The sequence below is a fragment of the Lasioglossum baleicum genome, chromosome 5, assembly GCF_051020765.1.
Source record: "Lasioglossum baleicum chromosome 5, iyLasBale1, whole genome shotgun sequence".
Taxonomy (NCBI): Eukaryota; Metazoa; Arthropoda; class Insecta; order Hymenoptera; family Halictidae; genus Lasioglossum; species Lasioglossum baleicum.
The window spans coordinates 10,407,402-10,422,535 of NC_134933.1; the positions used below are offsets into that span (position 1 = coordinate 10,407,402).

Below are 15,134 nucleotides of genomic sequence, written 5' to 3' on the forward strand. Positions count from 1 at the left end.
GATTTAACTGAATACGCACCTCTGCAAGTCCCTGAATAACCTTTCTCAATCTTCTAATTAGATTTCATTGTTTCACTCAAGTTGTGGCAGCACAACCTCGAGAATTTAACCATTCGGATTGAGTGAACCCTTTGCAGTCGGGGAGCTATTTTAACTTGAAAATTAAACATTTCTTCCGATCCAGAATAATTCCATTGTACATGATTTTTTTTGATATGACATTGATATGATACCTCATGCAATACTTAAATGTGTAGTAATTGATTATACAGGGTGAGTCACCTAACGTTGCCACCTCAAATATCATTGTTGTTTTTTAAAGATACGTCAAATGTCTGAAGGACAAAGTTGAATGGTGGGGCTCACATGATACCAAAAATATTTTTGTTTTTATGTGATCTTTTCTAGAGATATCAAGGTCACCTTCATTTTTTAAATGGCACTTGGTATTTTAGAGTTAACAGTATTATAGCCCGTATCAAGACGAATTCAACGACCTAGTATACCATCGCCTTCGGATGACCTTGAAGTACCATTTAAAAAAATGAAGGTGGTCTTTTCAATTACTTGCGATAATCTGACAAAAAATGTTTTAAACAAAAATCGATCAGTTTTCGATTAGCTATACATCGCAATAAAAAAAGTTCGAAAATTTTTATTTTTAAACAACAAAGATATTTGAGGTGGCAACGTTAGGCGACTCACCCTGTATAATAATATGTGGTACATATGGTACAGCAATTTTGAGGGGTTCTAAGGGTTAAAATCCAGGAAAATTTCATCTCCTTCAATGTTTTAAGGACTCGCGCGACGTCTCCTCACATTTCGTCCGTCGTCTGGCAATAACAACCGTGAGGAGATCACGGGAACCTGAGCCTAGGTATCGCCGACAGTGCTCTCCGAATAATGAATGGTCGGATTCCTTTTTTTGTGTGTCTGAAAAACGCGGTTTCAGAGGATCGCGCGAAAGTACCCGGGCGGGCGGTCTTTTTCAAGAATCGCTTTGAATCGCTTTTCGACGGACATTCAGCTCGACCCCGGCGCGGCGCGCAGACATATTCTCGCGGATTGCTGAACACGTCGCCCCGACGTGGAATTTCAAAGACGCGGGCTAGCCATTGCGACCACCGTCGGTAGAGACAAAGGGTCACGCGCGCGCGCGCGCGCAAACTCGAATTTTATTCCGACGGTGGCCGGCTTGTGCTCTGTTTCACCGCGGCTTTTTCAGAATTTCCAGACACCGGGGACGCCCTGGATTACCGGCCTTGGAGCGTGAATGTCTGTACGCCAGGTTAATAAAATTTCTATGCCGGCATCCGCGTCGCTCGCGGACCCTAGTCCTCAACATTTCTGGCCGACCAAACGTCATCGTATCTCAGACGAGGAACCATCTCCCGGTGTCGTGCTAGGGTTATCTGAGGCGTTCATCGTGCTTCTTTTTCCCAAAATACCGCGGGACCTGACGGGACCCTGTTGTTACGCTGAATTGGAAATCGGAGAGATTATTGTCTCGGGACATGTTTAAATATTGTTCTGCAATTCATTGGGTACGGTTGCTCAAGTCGTACCACTTGAATTTTCAACGAACTACGGCGACAACAGCACACACAACGGCAACTAAATATACATCTGAGTCAATCAAGTTGCTTTACGTATTATTGTCTGCCATAAACCAGCCTCATTATAAATCCTGTCATCAAGTAAGTTTATTTCAATTTTCTTATAATTTTCTGCGTATGTTCGGTAGTTAATTTTGCAAGTAAATTATTGATAAAATTATGTTCCTTATTAACTATAAATTCAGTAGAATTTACATAATCGTTTGGTCGAAACGAAATCGTATTAATTTTATTCAGTTAGGTTATTCTTACTTTTTAAATTTAACTTGTGCCGTGTCTTAAGTCGTACCCATATGAGATTCCTAAGTCGTACTACCTCGTCAGTCGAGATAACGTCAACGCATAATAAAGAAAACATAAAAAATACGGCAAATAAAAGAAACGCAGTAATTAATGAAAAGGAATTGGCATTAAAAATCAAAAAGAAGAAAAACGATTGAGTTTGTTTTATTTGCGGAGAAGATCGGGAGGAAAACATGATTCAATGCTTGAAATTCAAATCATAGGTGCACGATGTATGCGCTGGAGTTGACAAAATAAACAGATTAATGAAAAGGATATTTCAATTATTATTAATGCTTAATTGTATTCTTCAGTCGTAGCGATGTAAGTTTTTAAAGATTTAATTTATTTTACGTGAAAGCATATAGATTTGCTAATTTCGTTATATTAAATCACAACAATATTAACACAAGTTTTGAATGACACATTTAATTTCTATTTATTGGATAAATCCTAAGTTTTATACGATTTTTTTCTTAAGGGGTACGACTTGAGCAATCTTACTAACACTGCATCATCAGTACAAAACCATGCCTGAATAATCGTTGCATTAGGTAAAATAAATTGACTAATTTTTTAAGAGAGGACACAAATGTTGAACTTGAATTATTTTATTTATATAGCAGTACACAGTAATATTCTATAATCTTTTTTTAACAAGAAGCTTGATATTAAATTATGAGAACGGAAACATATTCAAACAGCAATTAAGGTAAAGAGTTAACCTGCATGCTAAAGCAGATCCTCGCATCCATTTTTCTATTTGCCTCGCAAACAGCACAAACAGACAAATCTAATTACAGAAAACCTTCCACCCTTGCACGGCTGGAACTCGCAAATCACGTATGGTTTTGAAAGCACAAGGAAAATGCTCTAACACAAATCTCCAGGAACCGGTCGTCCGGATAAATCCACTTTAATCTTCATCCGAATCCCAGAACTTTCCGCGAACAATAATTAAACATCGCCCGCGGTTGGTGGCTCTAGAACTGTTCCGCAAAAACAGTTTGAACCGCGAAGTACGACCAACAATGATTTCGTTGCCCAGTTTCCCGTTCCTTGGGCGAAGCTCGCGATGTTTACACCGCGTAATCCTCGTTCATCCGTGGAACACATAGTCAAATAATCGCGGCCGAGAATTATCCACGGTCCTTACTACGTGGCGAACAATTTTTCGGTGAGCAGAGATAAAAGGCAGCCCGTGTATATCACAGAGGAACGGGTGAAAAATCCACGGGAACGGCGGAGAATCACGATTATGCTCGGCGAGTTCGTTTCGCCGGAGCGACAGGCCAACAGGTGAACGGTGCGTGGCGTATCTCGTGGGTGGGATAAAAAGATTAATTCAGTCGAGATACGCCTCTATCCGTATGTAAACGAAGCCTGCGGAACGTGGGGAACGATGGGGCCAGAAAAAGACGAGAGCGTTTGTATGCTGCGATAACAGAAAGAAAACGTTCTCCATCCGTTTCCTCTACGGCAGCCCTGTCAGACGTTGTTATAGTTAGAGGATTTTCTGTGTTTGTAACTCTGAATAAATGAAATTAAAGATGCCAGCAAGATTAAAGTAATTTAAAAAGGTGCATGTTCAGTGCTCTAATTTTCTTCGCCGTAATCTATATTGCACAATATAAACAATATTAATCTTTCAATATTTCTCTAAATACTACGAACACACGGTATTGTCTCAATGGTCACGTGGTCGGCGGAGTACGAGTAGGGGATTAGCCAATGAACGAGTTTTAAATTCGTCGGCTAGTAAGTATCTTCTTCTTTGGACCCAAGCATAATTTCTTCGCCGTACTCATGGATGCAGTTTAACATTTTTTTAGGAAAAACGAAACAGCACAATTTAACGAAACTTTGCAGTGCTGTTGCTGCATGTATAAATTATGTTAATGAATTTTATTAGGTTTGTACATTCAAAATTGTAATAATTATTCATTGGTAAAAAGGTCCATGTTCAGTGCTCTAATTTCTTCGTCGTATTCATGGGTGAAGTTTAACATTTTTTCAGAAACAACTAAACAGCACAATTTAACAAAAACCTTTGCAGCGTTGTTGCTGCATGTATAAATTATGTTAATGAATTTTATTAGAGGTTTGTACATTCAAAATTGTAATAATTATACATCGGTAAAAAGGTTCATGTTCAGCGCTCTAATTTCTTCGTCGTATTCATGGATGCAGTTTAACAGTTTTTTAGAACAACTAAATAGCACAATGTAACAAAGATTGTACATATTATAAATGATGGAGTATACGAACAGTTTCGAAATCTGTTCAGCTTGCAGGTAGCCTGAAAGAAACCGGACTGGGTTTCTTTTGAGAGTATCACGTAGAGCGGTCGACTCGAGAATGCCAGTGTCAGGAATACAGATTCAGGCTGCGCTGAATTCTAACTAAAGGTGTCCGGATCGTCGAACCTGAAGAGCCGTCACGATGTTTAACTGTTTCGAGGCGTTTACGCTCCCGGTCACGGAGTCTCTTCATCGTTCTCCCTCGTTCTTGTTGGTTTGCCAGCTCTCCTTCTCTGTTGGCGAGTCTTCGACTCTACTCCAGCTCGTTCTCGACTTCATTCTTTCCGCAACTGTAATTTGTATGGGCGATCACGTACCGATACGCTGCTATCTGTGTCCCATTTGTCACCGAGCGCCGGAAGACACCGGAGTCTCGATAATTTGTTGGTTTCCGGGCCGGATCTATCGTCACGTGTTCACTAGGCGACCCTGGCAGAGGATATTTACGCTCATGCCCTGGGGAGGGGATGCATCTTGCGAGATCTGCTATCTGAAATCCTTGTTTTTTTAGTCCAAAATGAGGGCTTAAGAAAAGACATATTCAAGTGTCAGAAAAAGCATTGAATTCAATTATGAATATTGTTTTGCTCTTCGTAGCAGCCTGTTATAAAGATTTCAATCATTTTGGTGTTATACAATGAAGAATTAGTTCGTGCACGCTTATAAAATTCGTTCAATTTGATCCAGCAAAGGATTATCGTGAAGGAAGATTTGAGGAGATCAAAAGGATTTCATTCGTTCTGATGTTATACAATGAATCGTGTGCACAAATGAAATTCGTTCAGTTCAAAGAGAAATTCGAAAATAGAGAAATGCATATTTTGAAAAATCTTTCATTTCCACCAATTAAATACATTATTCTCCGTCGGGATTCTCCATTAAGTAAACGGGGATCGTTTCTACTAAACGATGCACCGACTTCCGCAGTAAATGTAGTTTAAGTGCCTGACGTCACGCGTCTTCGTAATTAGAGAGGCACGCGTCCCCAGCGTCAATTTACAAAGTTCCGAAAGAGCGTAATTAGAGATGACACGTTGGTTTTCGCGTGAAATCGAGCGCGGGTTAACATAATGCATACGGGAACGCCGGGGAACGATGCACAAGGGTGTTTCGATACTAATCCGATTTCTTCCCGGTCGTCGATCGTCCTCGTTAGTGGGACACTTCCACGGAGGATCCCGCGAGATGGTTTAATTATACGATGTAAATTAGTCGGTCGAAGTTTCGAGCGGCTCCTCGTTTTACGACTGTTAGTTATAAATGCATTTGTCGAGGTGCAATTGAATGTGAATTCGCGTAATTACGTCCTTATCTCGCCGCATGAAGATTCCCCCTGTGCGACGGGAGGGGCGGCTGGTGGTTTAACGAGTTAAACGACAGGGTTGAAACGTTTTTGGAAGATTCCTCGTTATCTATAAAACACCACCGAGTTACAGGAGACGAAATGATAATAATCCGACCAGAAAACGCGTTTCTGTTGACCGTATTCAACCCTGCAGTATCAGCGAAATTCTCGCTGTATCATCCCTCTAGCAACAACTTCGCAAAGTCATTCGCAAATTACGTTTCCGGAAGCGACTTCGAGATAACTAGATACTTTGAAGCGCGTCTGGAAATTTTTAGAAAAGTTTTAGCCTGCGAAATTGCACGATTAAAAGGTTGAAAACCCGTATGCATTTTTAAATGGTTAAAATTCTTCCGAGTCTTATGGGACACCAAAGGTTGGGGAAATTTAATACCGTCTTCTATATGATACAGCTATTATGAAAAAAAAATTAGATATTAATTTTAATATGGTACTTTGTGTTATATGGAATAAATTAAATAATTTTAGTTTCTCTGCTAAATTGTACCGATCATGGATTTTACTGCAGTGTTTTAAAACTTTTGTGTACGTGCAAATGGGAAGCTGTGAAGGTGCTGCTGGTGTTGTGATGAAAATTTCACGACGATGTTCTCAAAGGATGTTCTGCATGGAGAATGAGGGTGTAACAAGGGTGTTACTTTTCATTACAGCGCCAGAGTTGACAATAACCGACGATTCCGGGCGGGTAGTGCCTAAAGAAAGGCACCTAAAGGCCGGAAGTGCTCTCAAGCTCAGGTGCGAGGTTAGGGACGTCCTTGAACCTCTGAAGGAGACCGTTATTTGGACCAGAGGGGATGAAACGCTCACCGACGACGTCAGGTAAAAATCCCTTTGATGTTATTCTTCTAATTTCAACGTTTTGCGAACGCTCCCCTTTGAAGATTCTACACAGACTGACAAATTGCCACTTTGAGCGACGAAGTTTGACATTCTCTCCTTCAAAAAGGCACAGTTATTTTTCTAATCAATTAAAATTGACTTGTGTTAAGTACATTAAATTGTAGGACAATTGAAAAAGATGTAAGGATACCAGTAAAATTATTTAGGGAAGAAATAATATTCTGTTTGTAATTCTAATTATAATTGACATTCTGTCCTCTCGTTTTCAGCGAGAACAGGACGACCGAGGTTTCAGTTGGCAAAGAGGTCCTCGTGGTCGTCAGCACTCTGATCGTCGAGAGGGCTAGTCCGAGACACGCTGGAAACTATAGTTGCATGGTGCCTGGTAAAGTCAACACCACCATCGCGGTGCACGTGCTCAACGGTGAGTTTTTATAATAATCTGCACGTTTTTCCAGCACCGGCGACTGTTTATGGCTGCGAGTAAGATTGATGTACCCTCGGTTCTCGACCAAAGGATACCGCTAAAAACAGATACTTGCTTCCTCCAGTGGTTATGCTACTTAACTTAGAATCTTTTCCTCAAGGAAGTGTATAACATCATTTCTTAAAATTAAGATTATTATTGCGTCCACAATAGTTGTTTTTCAAATTCCCATCGCAGGTTAAGAAATATTCCGGAGCAGAATCAATTATTGAGCTTCTTAGGTTGCGCTGTGTATTCGACCGACGAGGTATTAAATTACCCAGCGAATGAAATTTCATGCGAACGGATATTAATTACTATCGAACGGTCGAATACCTTCGCGGCGAAAATTAATGCCTCCGCCTTGGCGCGGTCACGTTAAAAAATTCATTAATTTAAATCGCGCGATCGTATATTAAAGTGCTCGGGGGGATGATAAAAAGCGATTCCTGTAAAAAATGGGCTTGTTCCGCGGCCGAGCTCGTGGGAGAGGTTGCGAAGGGGTGCGAAAGGGGTTGAGGGGTCGCGATTTATCGGGCGTCTAGTTTTTCTCGCACAATTAGGGGGGCGCCCTGCAACAGCTCATAATTCTTTACACACTCTCGCGATTATCGCGATCTTCCTTTCGATTGCTCGCTTTTTCCGCGACTTCGATTTATCGTCTCGAAACCGGAGCGTACCGAGGAACCAATTATCCCTTGAAGAATCCCGGACATTCCGCGGACATTATGACTCGAATTAATTTCCAAATCATTCCGCGGTGAAAAGAAAATCTGATGGTGCTTTAATTTCTACCAGGCCCAAAATTATCTGCTAAAAAAAGTCACGCTCCATTTAATTCCAGCTTCCGCACACCTGGTTAGGGGAATGTAAATTTGCATACACCATTGAAACACCAATTAGATTTTCCCTCGGTAACTTGGCCTGCAATCTCAAACTTAATTTCAGTGCATTAAATTCTCCGCGTTCAAGTGAATGGGGTTCCAGATTTTGACAATTCCACGCGAAGACCTATTTCGTGGAGGCGTTGGAATTAGTAATCAAACCACGTTGATTTATTTAAGGTTTGTTAAAGAGGACAGAGGGAATATATCTGGGGAAATTTCATTATGCTGCAGAATGTCGTGCGAATTTTTGCGGATGCATTTCAGACACAGAAAATAGGCGAAAATAAAGTAGAACACTTAAATTTTATACGTTCCTCGTTTCAATGTTTATCGAGGGCCTTTACTGGTTTTATTTATTAAAGTTTTATTAAACATTTTTTGCACATTTTTTGCACCCTGTATATGGAACTGAGTAATAATGTTACATGTTCAAAAACTGTACGCGTCGTATTTTTAATTATGAATCAAAAGGAATTTTTAATCACACCGGTACTCGGCAGTCCTCAGAAACGGAGCTTCAGCAGCACGTATTTTAAAGTAAATCGCAGCGTTTGAAAAAAAGGCGGGGGTGGTTCGGTGAAAATGGACGTCGGAAGTTCCCTTATAGGAAGGTCTTGTCTAACGATCGAAAATCAGATCGCCGGGCTGTGTTTTCCCGTTCTAATCCCGGCGAATCGGATCCCGGGCCGTTTACAATCGCAGTCGAGCGGATCATTGTCCCGAATTTTCGCGGAAAACAGAGGGCGTGATTTGCCGGTTTCCACGACTGGTCTCGTCACAGATCGCGCGCGAGTGTGTTTGTTATGTTTATTCAGGGGCCGTCCGAGCTTCAGATGACACTCGACACGATTTCGATAAAGGAATAGAAAAGAAGCCGAATCCCCTGGAGACATTTTCGAGGAGCTACGTGCTCCCTTCGGTCGTGTGCAATCGATACTTGTTCCCCGTTGCATTCGGAATACTCTGCATACACATCGACGCAGACTTACATACAACATACATTGCACTGACTCGTACCAGAACTCTTTTATCTACATACATTCTGCAGTTTCGAATCTCTTATTCGACGAGAGGCGAGTTTGAGTGATTCGATGGCTACCAATATAGAAATATCCATTCAATCTCGAGGCTCTCTTTTTTTCAATTTAATGCGCATGGAGAAGCAGAGAGGTTCGTACAAGTCGAGTGTGTGTCTGTTATGGTTATCGATGCAAATTTTCTGTGTTGCATGACGTTTTTGAGAATGCACATTCATGCATTAATTGGTCATCAAGTGGACATGGAGTGGAATTTTATTTCACAATATTTCTAATTCCGTCATTTTACTCGTTTATTTACTCTGACTTCTTTTATTCAGTTGCTCTATTCCAAGGTAAATAAAAATAATTCAACTGAACATTTTATGCATTTAATTGATCGTACCTGTGGATCTGGAATGGAGTTTTATTTAAAAATATTTCTAATTCCTTCATTTTTACTCGTTTAATTACCCTGACTTCTTTCATGCTGATTTACTATATTCCAAGGTAAATAAAAATTAAAATTCAATGGCGCATTGAAGACATTTATATGAAACAAAGACATTTCGATCTTCCTGGAACACTGTGTTCATTTTTCCTGGCACGGCACTGTGCAAAACAACGTCAACGAATATTTCTTGAAAAACAGAAGAACATAGACAATTTTTAAAAAATCACTCGCGACAGCTTACACGACGCATAACATTTCTGTGACGCTTGTGTTCCAGCCAGGGGGATATTAACGACGAGAAAAAAAATGATTTATACAGAACCTGCGATACAGTTACGGTCGTCAGTGTGGGATTTAGGATCTCAGGACAGTCGACTTTTTTCCGGGTGGAAGGCGGAAGGATTTCTGACGAGAAAGCGCATCTTCGTGAGGGCTTTCAGCTCCTTTCATACTGAAAACGTGAGCCCCGTTATAATGTCGGTTCCGGAACTCACGTGACTCCTCGCTGACGCGGAAGAACGTCGTATTGTCGTTCGATCCTGTCACCGTCGTCGTCGCCCTTTTCGTGTCTTTTCCCGGTCCGGTTTTTGCACGGTTTTTGCCTGTCAGCCGACTACCCGATTCCTCGATACACGTCGCTTTTTGTCAATCCGCTTGTCGCTATTAATGTCTGCTCCCTTTTTCTGGCTTGTCCCTCGACGAGACTAATGCGCTTTGTTCACGCCACGCCACGGAATCGTCGGTCTCGCTCGGTTACGCTCGGTCTCGCTCGGTTTGTTAGCGCACCTCGCGTAATATCATTTTCCATTGTGCTCGCCTTTTCCGCGGGATCGTTACCGTCAAAATGATACTACTGGGTCGAAGTTTCTCACAGATATGCGAGTTTTTTTCTGATTTATTGCGTAAACAATTTAGGGATATAATAAATAAGTGTCGTGCAATTTTAAGATTGATTCTCACATTGTTAGTTACAACGAGAGTAATTATCAAAATTATTATACTGTTCATGAAATACACTTCGCGTCGAAACTATATGACACCTGCGATTTCAGCTAATATTTTATTAATACTAATTTCGTCGTAAAATTTCTCGTTATTAATCCAAAGAATCAACTAAAGTACATACATTTCCATGAAAAAAGTTTCTAACACAGTGACTGCGATTAGAGTATAAGATCGACTGACGGAAAGCTACTGTCTTATATAGTTTTGTCGCGACGAGAATAGCATGTTTACATACATTTCCCAAATTCTTGGAATTGTAGCCTTGGATATTCCGCAGAACTGTAGAATATATTTGTATATAACAATAACACCACATGAATGAAGGAAGACAAAACTCAAGACTTACATAGAATTTTCATCAAATTTTGCACATGTCTTATAGTTTTGTCGCGGAGTGTAGTAGGGACACACTAGTATTAAAAAAATTACGAGTGTTTAGTATCCTACTAGATGAAAGAAAAGAAAATTACTTATAAAGTCTAGTAATAATGAAAGTATCATTAAATTTGCTACAACTTCATACAAAAAACTTCGTAGAATATCGGTCCAGGTGTCATTCCAAAGATCCCTTCTATTTCCGAGTCCACTGTTCCTTTTCCCCAAGAAAATTGTTTCGACCACGTAACAGGTGGGAAAGTGAGCATACTTTTCTGCCGGTTAAAAAATGCAATACCAGCATGACAGTCCACCCAAAATAAGATTGCCCACCATACAAAAACCCAACAACCAGGAACAACACTCCAAGGGCCACCTGAACGCCATAGAGGTAACTCACGCGACGGACACGTTCGTTCAAAATTCATTTTACCTTGGGGTTTCCGTTTTTGGTGGAAAAACCGTGGGGTTCAGGTGCTTGTCACGAAGCTCTCCGGGATCTTTCGAAAGGATCTAACGTGCCAGAGGATCGTCCATCTTCCGGGAGTACCTTATTATGCCCGTCCGAGTGGAGCGGTGTTCTTATGGCGGTTCTGGGGTCAGGAAGCATTAGAAGCTGCCGCATTCGGGCCGTGCGGTCACGAACAGTCAAAGATCCCGTGAGAAGCTCTAGGGGATAAGGCTTGCAAATGGTGGAAAAAAGTGGCCCGCACGATAACGCTCTTCTCCCTTCTTGGCCCCTTGGAGCTCTTTCATCCGGCTCTTTTGCTCTTTCATCGAGCTACCTCTCATTCTATTCTCTTTCTCTCTTTTCTCTCTCTCTCTCTCTCTCTCTCTCTCTCTCGCCATCCACGAACGCCTCTTCAACGGGTTCTTCTTCCTGTGCCCGTAGTCTGGTCGTCTCATTCCGCACGCCGCCGTCACATTAGACCGCCAGGCGTTTCCATTTTCATGAAACGTGCGTCGTTGACGGGAACGACGGCCCGCTAACGGCGCGACGAGGCTGCGCGCATAAAGATTGCATCCCCTAGTGCACTCGCAAAGCGCCAAGTCGACCCGGCATGGTTAATCTGCATTATCGCGCCCTCCATCCACCCGAGTTTCTACCCTTCTGCCAACACCCACGCTCAACTCGCCGCCATTCGACGAGCACGAGCTACGCCGAGGGCTTTGACTGCGATGGGCACACGTGGCTCCCGGAGAATAGCGTTCATTACACTGGCCGACACCTATTCCAGGTCCTCTAGCCAGTGGGCAGGGTTCAAAGAGCTTTGGGACCCAGCAATAAAAGATGGACGCTTTTCTATGATCTTCAGAAATCTCATTTTCCGCGACATGGTTTGAGGATTGGCAATTTTTTTCGAGTTCCTTCGAACAATAATATATCATTTTAGAATCTGTTAAAAACCAGTTCGGGAGGAGAGGTGAATCAACAAATTAGCACTTGTATGCATGCAGCCAGAGTAGGGCAATAATCAACTAATATTTAAAAATGGCTAATAGATTTTTTGAATGTTAGTCGTAGCAAAATAGTCATTCAAAACTTTTTGATTAGTTAGTGATAACTAAATGGCAAATAATTAGTCACAGCTCTAAGTAAACGTTAGCTATTGCTTGTTAGTGAATTAGTAGTTGATGATCAGTCGTCAATCTTTAGTCATCAGTCACTATTGTGCGATTAACATACATCAATATTAATAATTACTTATCACTAACTGATCAAAAAGTTTTGACTAATGACTATTTTGCTATGACTAACATTCAAAAAGACTATTAGTCATTTTTAAATATTAGTCGATTATTGCCCTACTCTGTATGCAGGTTCGGTGCAGTGTAACGAAGGTCGAATTTATTATAATAATGGTTTTATTCGCTTCAACTGAGAAACGCACGACCAAGTAGTGGCGGGTCGCACACATACCGCGTTCACTGTATGCATTGACTTTTCTCAACTTAAACATTACAGTAAAACATTGTTTCGAATGTAACAAAGTCATTAGGGGATTAAATTCAATTTTCGTTGTACTTCTGCTTCCCGCAATCAATGCAGAACATTTTAATTTCGCATAAAGACCCGCAGTCTAATAATCATACATGATATCGTTTCATTTCTTTCTTGGTAGACATTTCGCAAAAACCGCGCCATTGTATTCTAGACGCTAAATTACTCGCGACAATTCCCGAACACATAAGTCGCCCGATAATGTCCCCAAGCGTTACTAATAGTGATCCACGGCATCATTCACGTCGATCCATTAATTTTCCAAAATGATAATGTTCGTCGACTGTTTTTACAAGCCGGAGCCTCTTCTTCCTCCATTGAATAAGAGCGATTACTTCTTTAGACCGTAAGAGGAGGGTTTGCGAAGCGTTCCGATGAAGCCCAATGAATCATACATCATCCTAATGACGTTCCACCGCCATCGTCCCCCGTAAGTTGTATCCGAGACGTGAACAAGACAATAGAGTGCGGATTAGGAAGTGCCTATAATTTGCAGCACGACGCGCCGCACCGAAACGCTCCTAATTGCTCAAAGCTGCTCAGGTAATTTATGCAATTGGAGAATTAGACCAATTTGAGGATGGGGGAAACGGACGACGCCGCATAACACGATTAATTATCGCCGGATAGAAAATTGGTAATTGTGGTGAAGGAGACGAATGAACTCGAGAGCACGGAATCCACGTTAATTGAGCACTCTGCGCTTAATAACTCAAAGCCGCGTTTCTTCAGCGGCGAACCGGCCAATTTGAACGAAAATTTCTGGTCAACTGTATCAATTCTTTTCTCTGCGTGGGATTTTTGGATTCTTATAAATCATGCAAACTTCGAAGTGTACTCGACAGCCCCGTAAATAATTGGAATTTTCCGTATGAAAATAATGGATGAAAATAAACTCGTGTGTGGGGGTTGAACGAAATAACTGGCTATCGACGGGTTCTCGGGCCCATGGAAGTCCAATAATCGAATAGGAAGCCGAGGGATGGAGTTTCGATAGGGGTTAGCGAGCAGTTGGTTTATTTGACGAGGCGACGAAAGCACCAGGGGCTTTCCAGGCCATTTTCCGCGGTGACATTCGCCTCCCGAGAGAGGAATCTCTCTCTCTCTCTCTCTCTCTCTCTCTCCCTCTCGTCGGAGACATTCAGGGCCTGTGGCGCAGCGCCTTAATCTACTAATTTCTCTTTCTCGGCTGGCGCCGCGAGATAAATCAAAGGCTGGCCTGCGAGCAGAGGGTCTAATTAAAGTACCCACCGGCTCTCGATAATTCCTGTCTCCCCTAATTCGTGTCTCGGCTGATTAAATCGCGGCGAGCTTAATTCGTGGACAGGCGCCGCGGCGGCCGGAGGGCCCGTTTCGTCGCTTGCGATTTATTCGCGGACTCCGATGCCTTTCTGCGACAATTACCCCGTTTGACGAGTTAGGGTAGACCGTCGTGCCTTCAAGCGATCGTTAATATTTCGGGAATTTAATTGGACCGGCGATTAAGTTGAACGGGGGGAAAAAGTTTTGAGAGACTCCCTCGTGGCAAATCCTTAATTAAAAGTGTGATGAGAAAGAAGATTTTGATTTGTTGTCTTTGGGCTGGGTCTGTGGGAGACTCGTTCATCTTCGTATGCCCGAGTATAATTATCTTGAAATTTATTTCCGGAATAAAAGAAGCATTAAATCTTCCGGATGAAGATTCAGTTACGTGTACGATAAATCCAACTTAGCAGGCATTGTTTCGCGAATATTCTTCCTCGGAGTTCGCAGACGTCAGCGAAATATTTCAGCATTCCGTGTCCCCATATCGGTGTGTTGATCCTCCCCTCCTTTTTTGATGAAGACAAAAGAACCCGGCGTTTTATCATAGCCGTGACTCGGCGATAAACTCGGGTCCTGTAGGATAAAGCGGAAGGTCCTGGCCAGAAGGGTCGTCCCGGGTCACGGGATAGTTCCTTCCGGGAAGCCTCGTTTTCGAATCACGCACCGGAGTTTAGTATTGGTCGCTTCCTGGCCTCGTAACTCTAGCAAGGAGCACTCACGCCTCGGTGGCGTCGATTTTATCGAGCCGATTCCTCCTCGGGAACGTTCGAGTGCATTCTGCTCGTCCCCGGGCAACAGCTTCTGGCTTGGAGAGGGTCCTTCGACACTTTTACACGCCCCTGGTACCTTTTTGTCTTTGTACACGTGCTGGATACCTCGGAGATAAGCTCACGGCGCTCCGAGCTTCAAACGGAATTCCTTTCGCACGAGCTACGCTCCATCGAAATTGTTTCTCGCGATTGTTCAGCGCCAAGTAATTGTTACCGGAAGGATCAATTAATGACATAACAGAAGAATCAGTGATGAAATTATATTGGAGACTGCTGGCAATTTTTTGAAGTCATATCGAGAAGAAAGATCTAATGTGAAAGTAGAGCAATTAAGTCATTATAATGAAATAACAGAAGAATCAATGATGAAATTAAATTGCAATTTTTTGAAGTCATATCGAGGAGAAAGATCTAATGTGAAACTAGAGGAATTAAGTCGTTATAATG

At 42.1% G+C, this 15,134-nt stretch overlaps 1 protein-coding gene across 1 annotated transcript in view; it reads left to right on the forward strand.

Moving 5' to 3' along the window:
- The window catches only part of LOC143209156 (uncharacterized), a 321,762-nt gene that overhangs the window by 259,141 nt on the left and 47,487 nt on the right, over positions 1–15,134 (forward strand). Inside the window, exons 9-10 of the mRNA XM_076424475.1 lie at positions 6,218–6,386; positions 6,677–6,831. Coding sequence (XP_076280590.1) covers positions 6,218–6,386; positions 6,677–6,831 — 324 coding nt within the window. The remainder of the gene's footprint in view (positions 1–6,217; positions 6,387–6,676; positions 6,832–15,134) is intronic.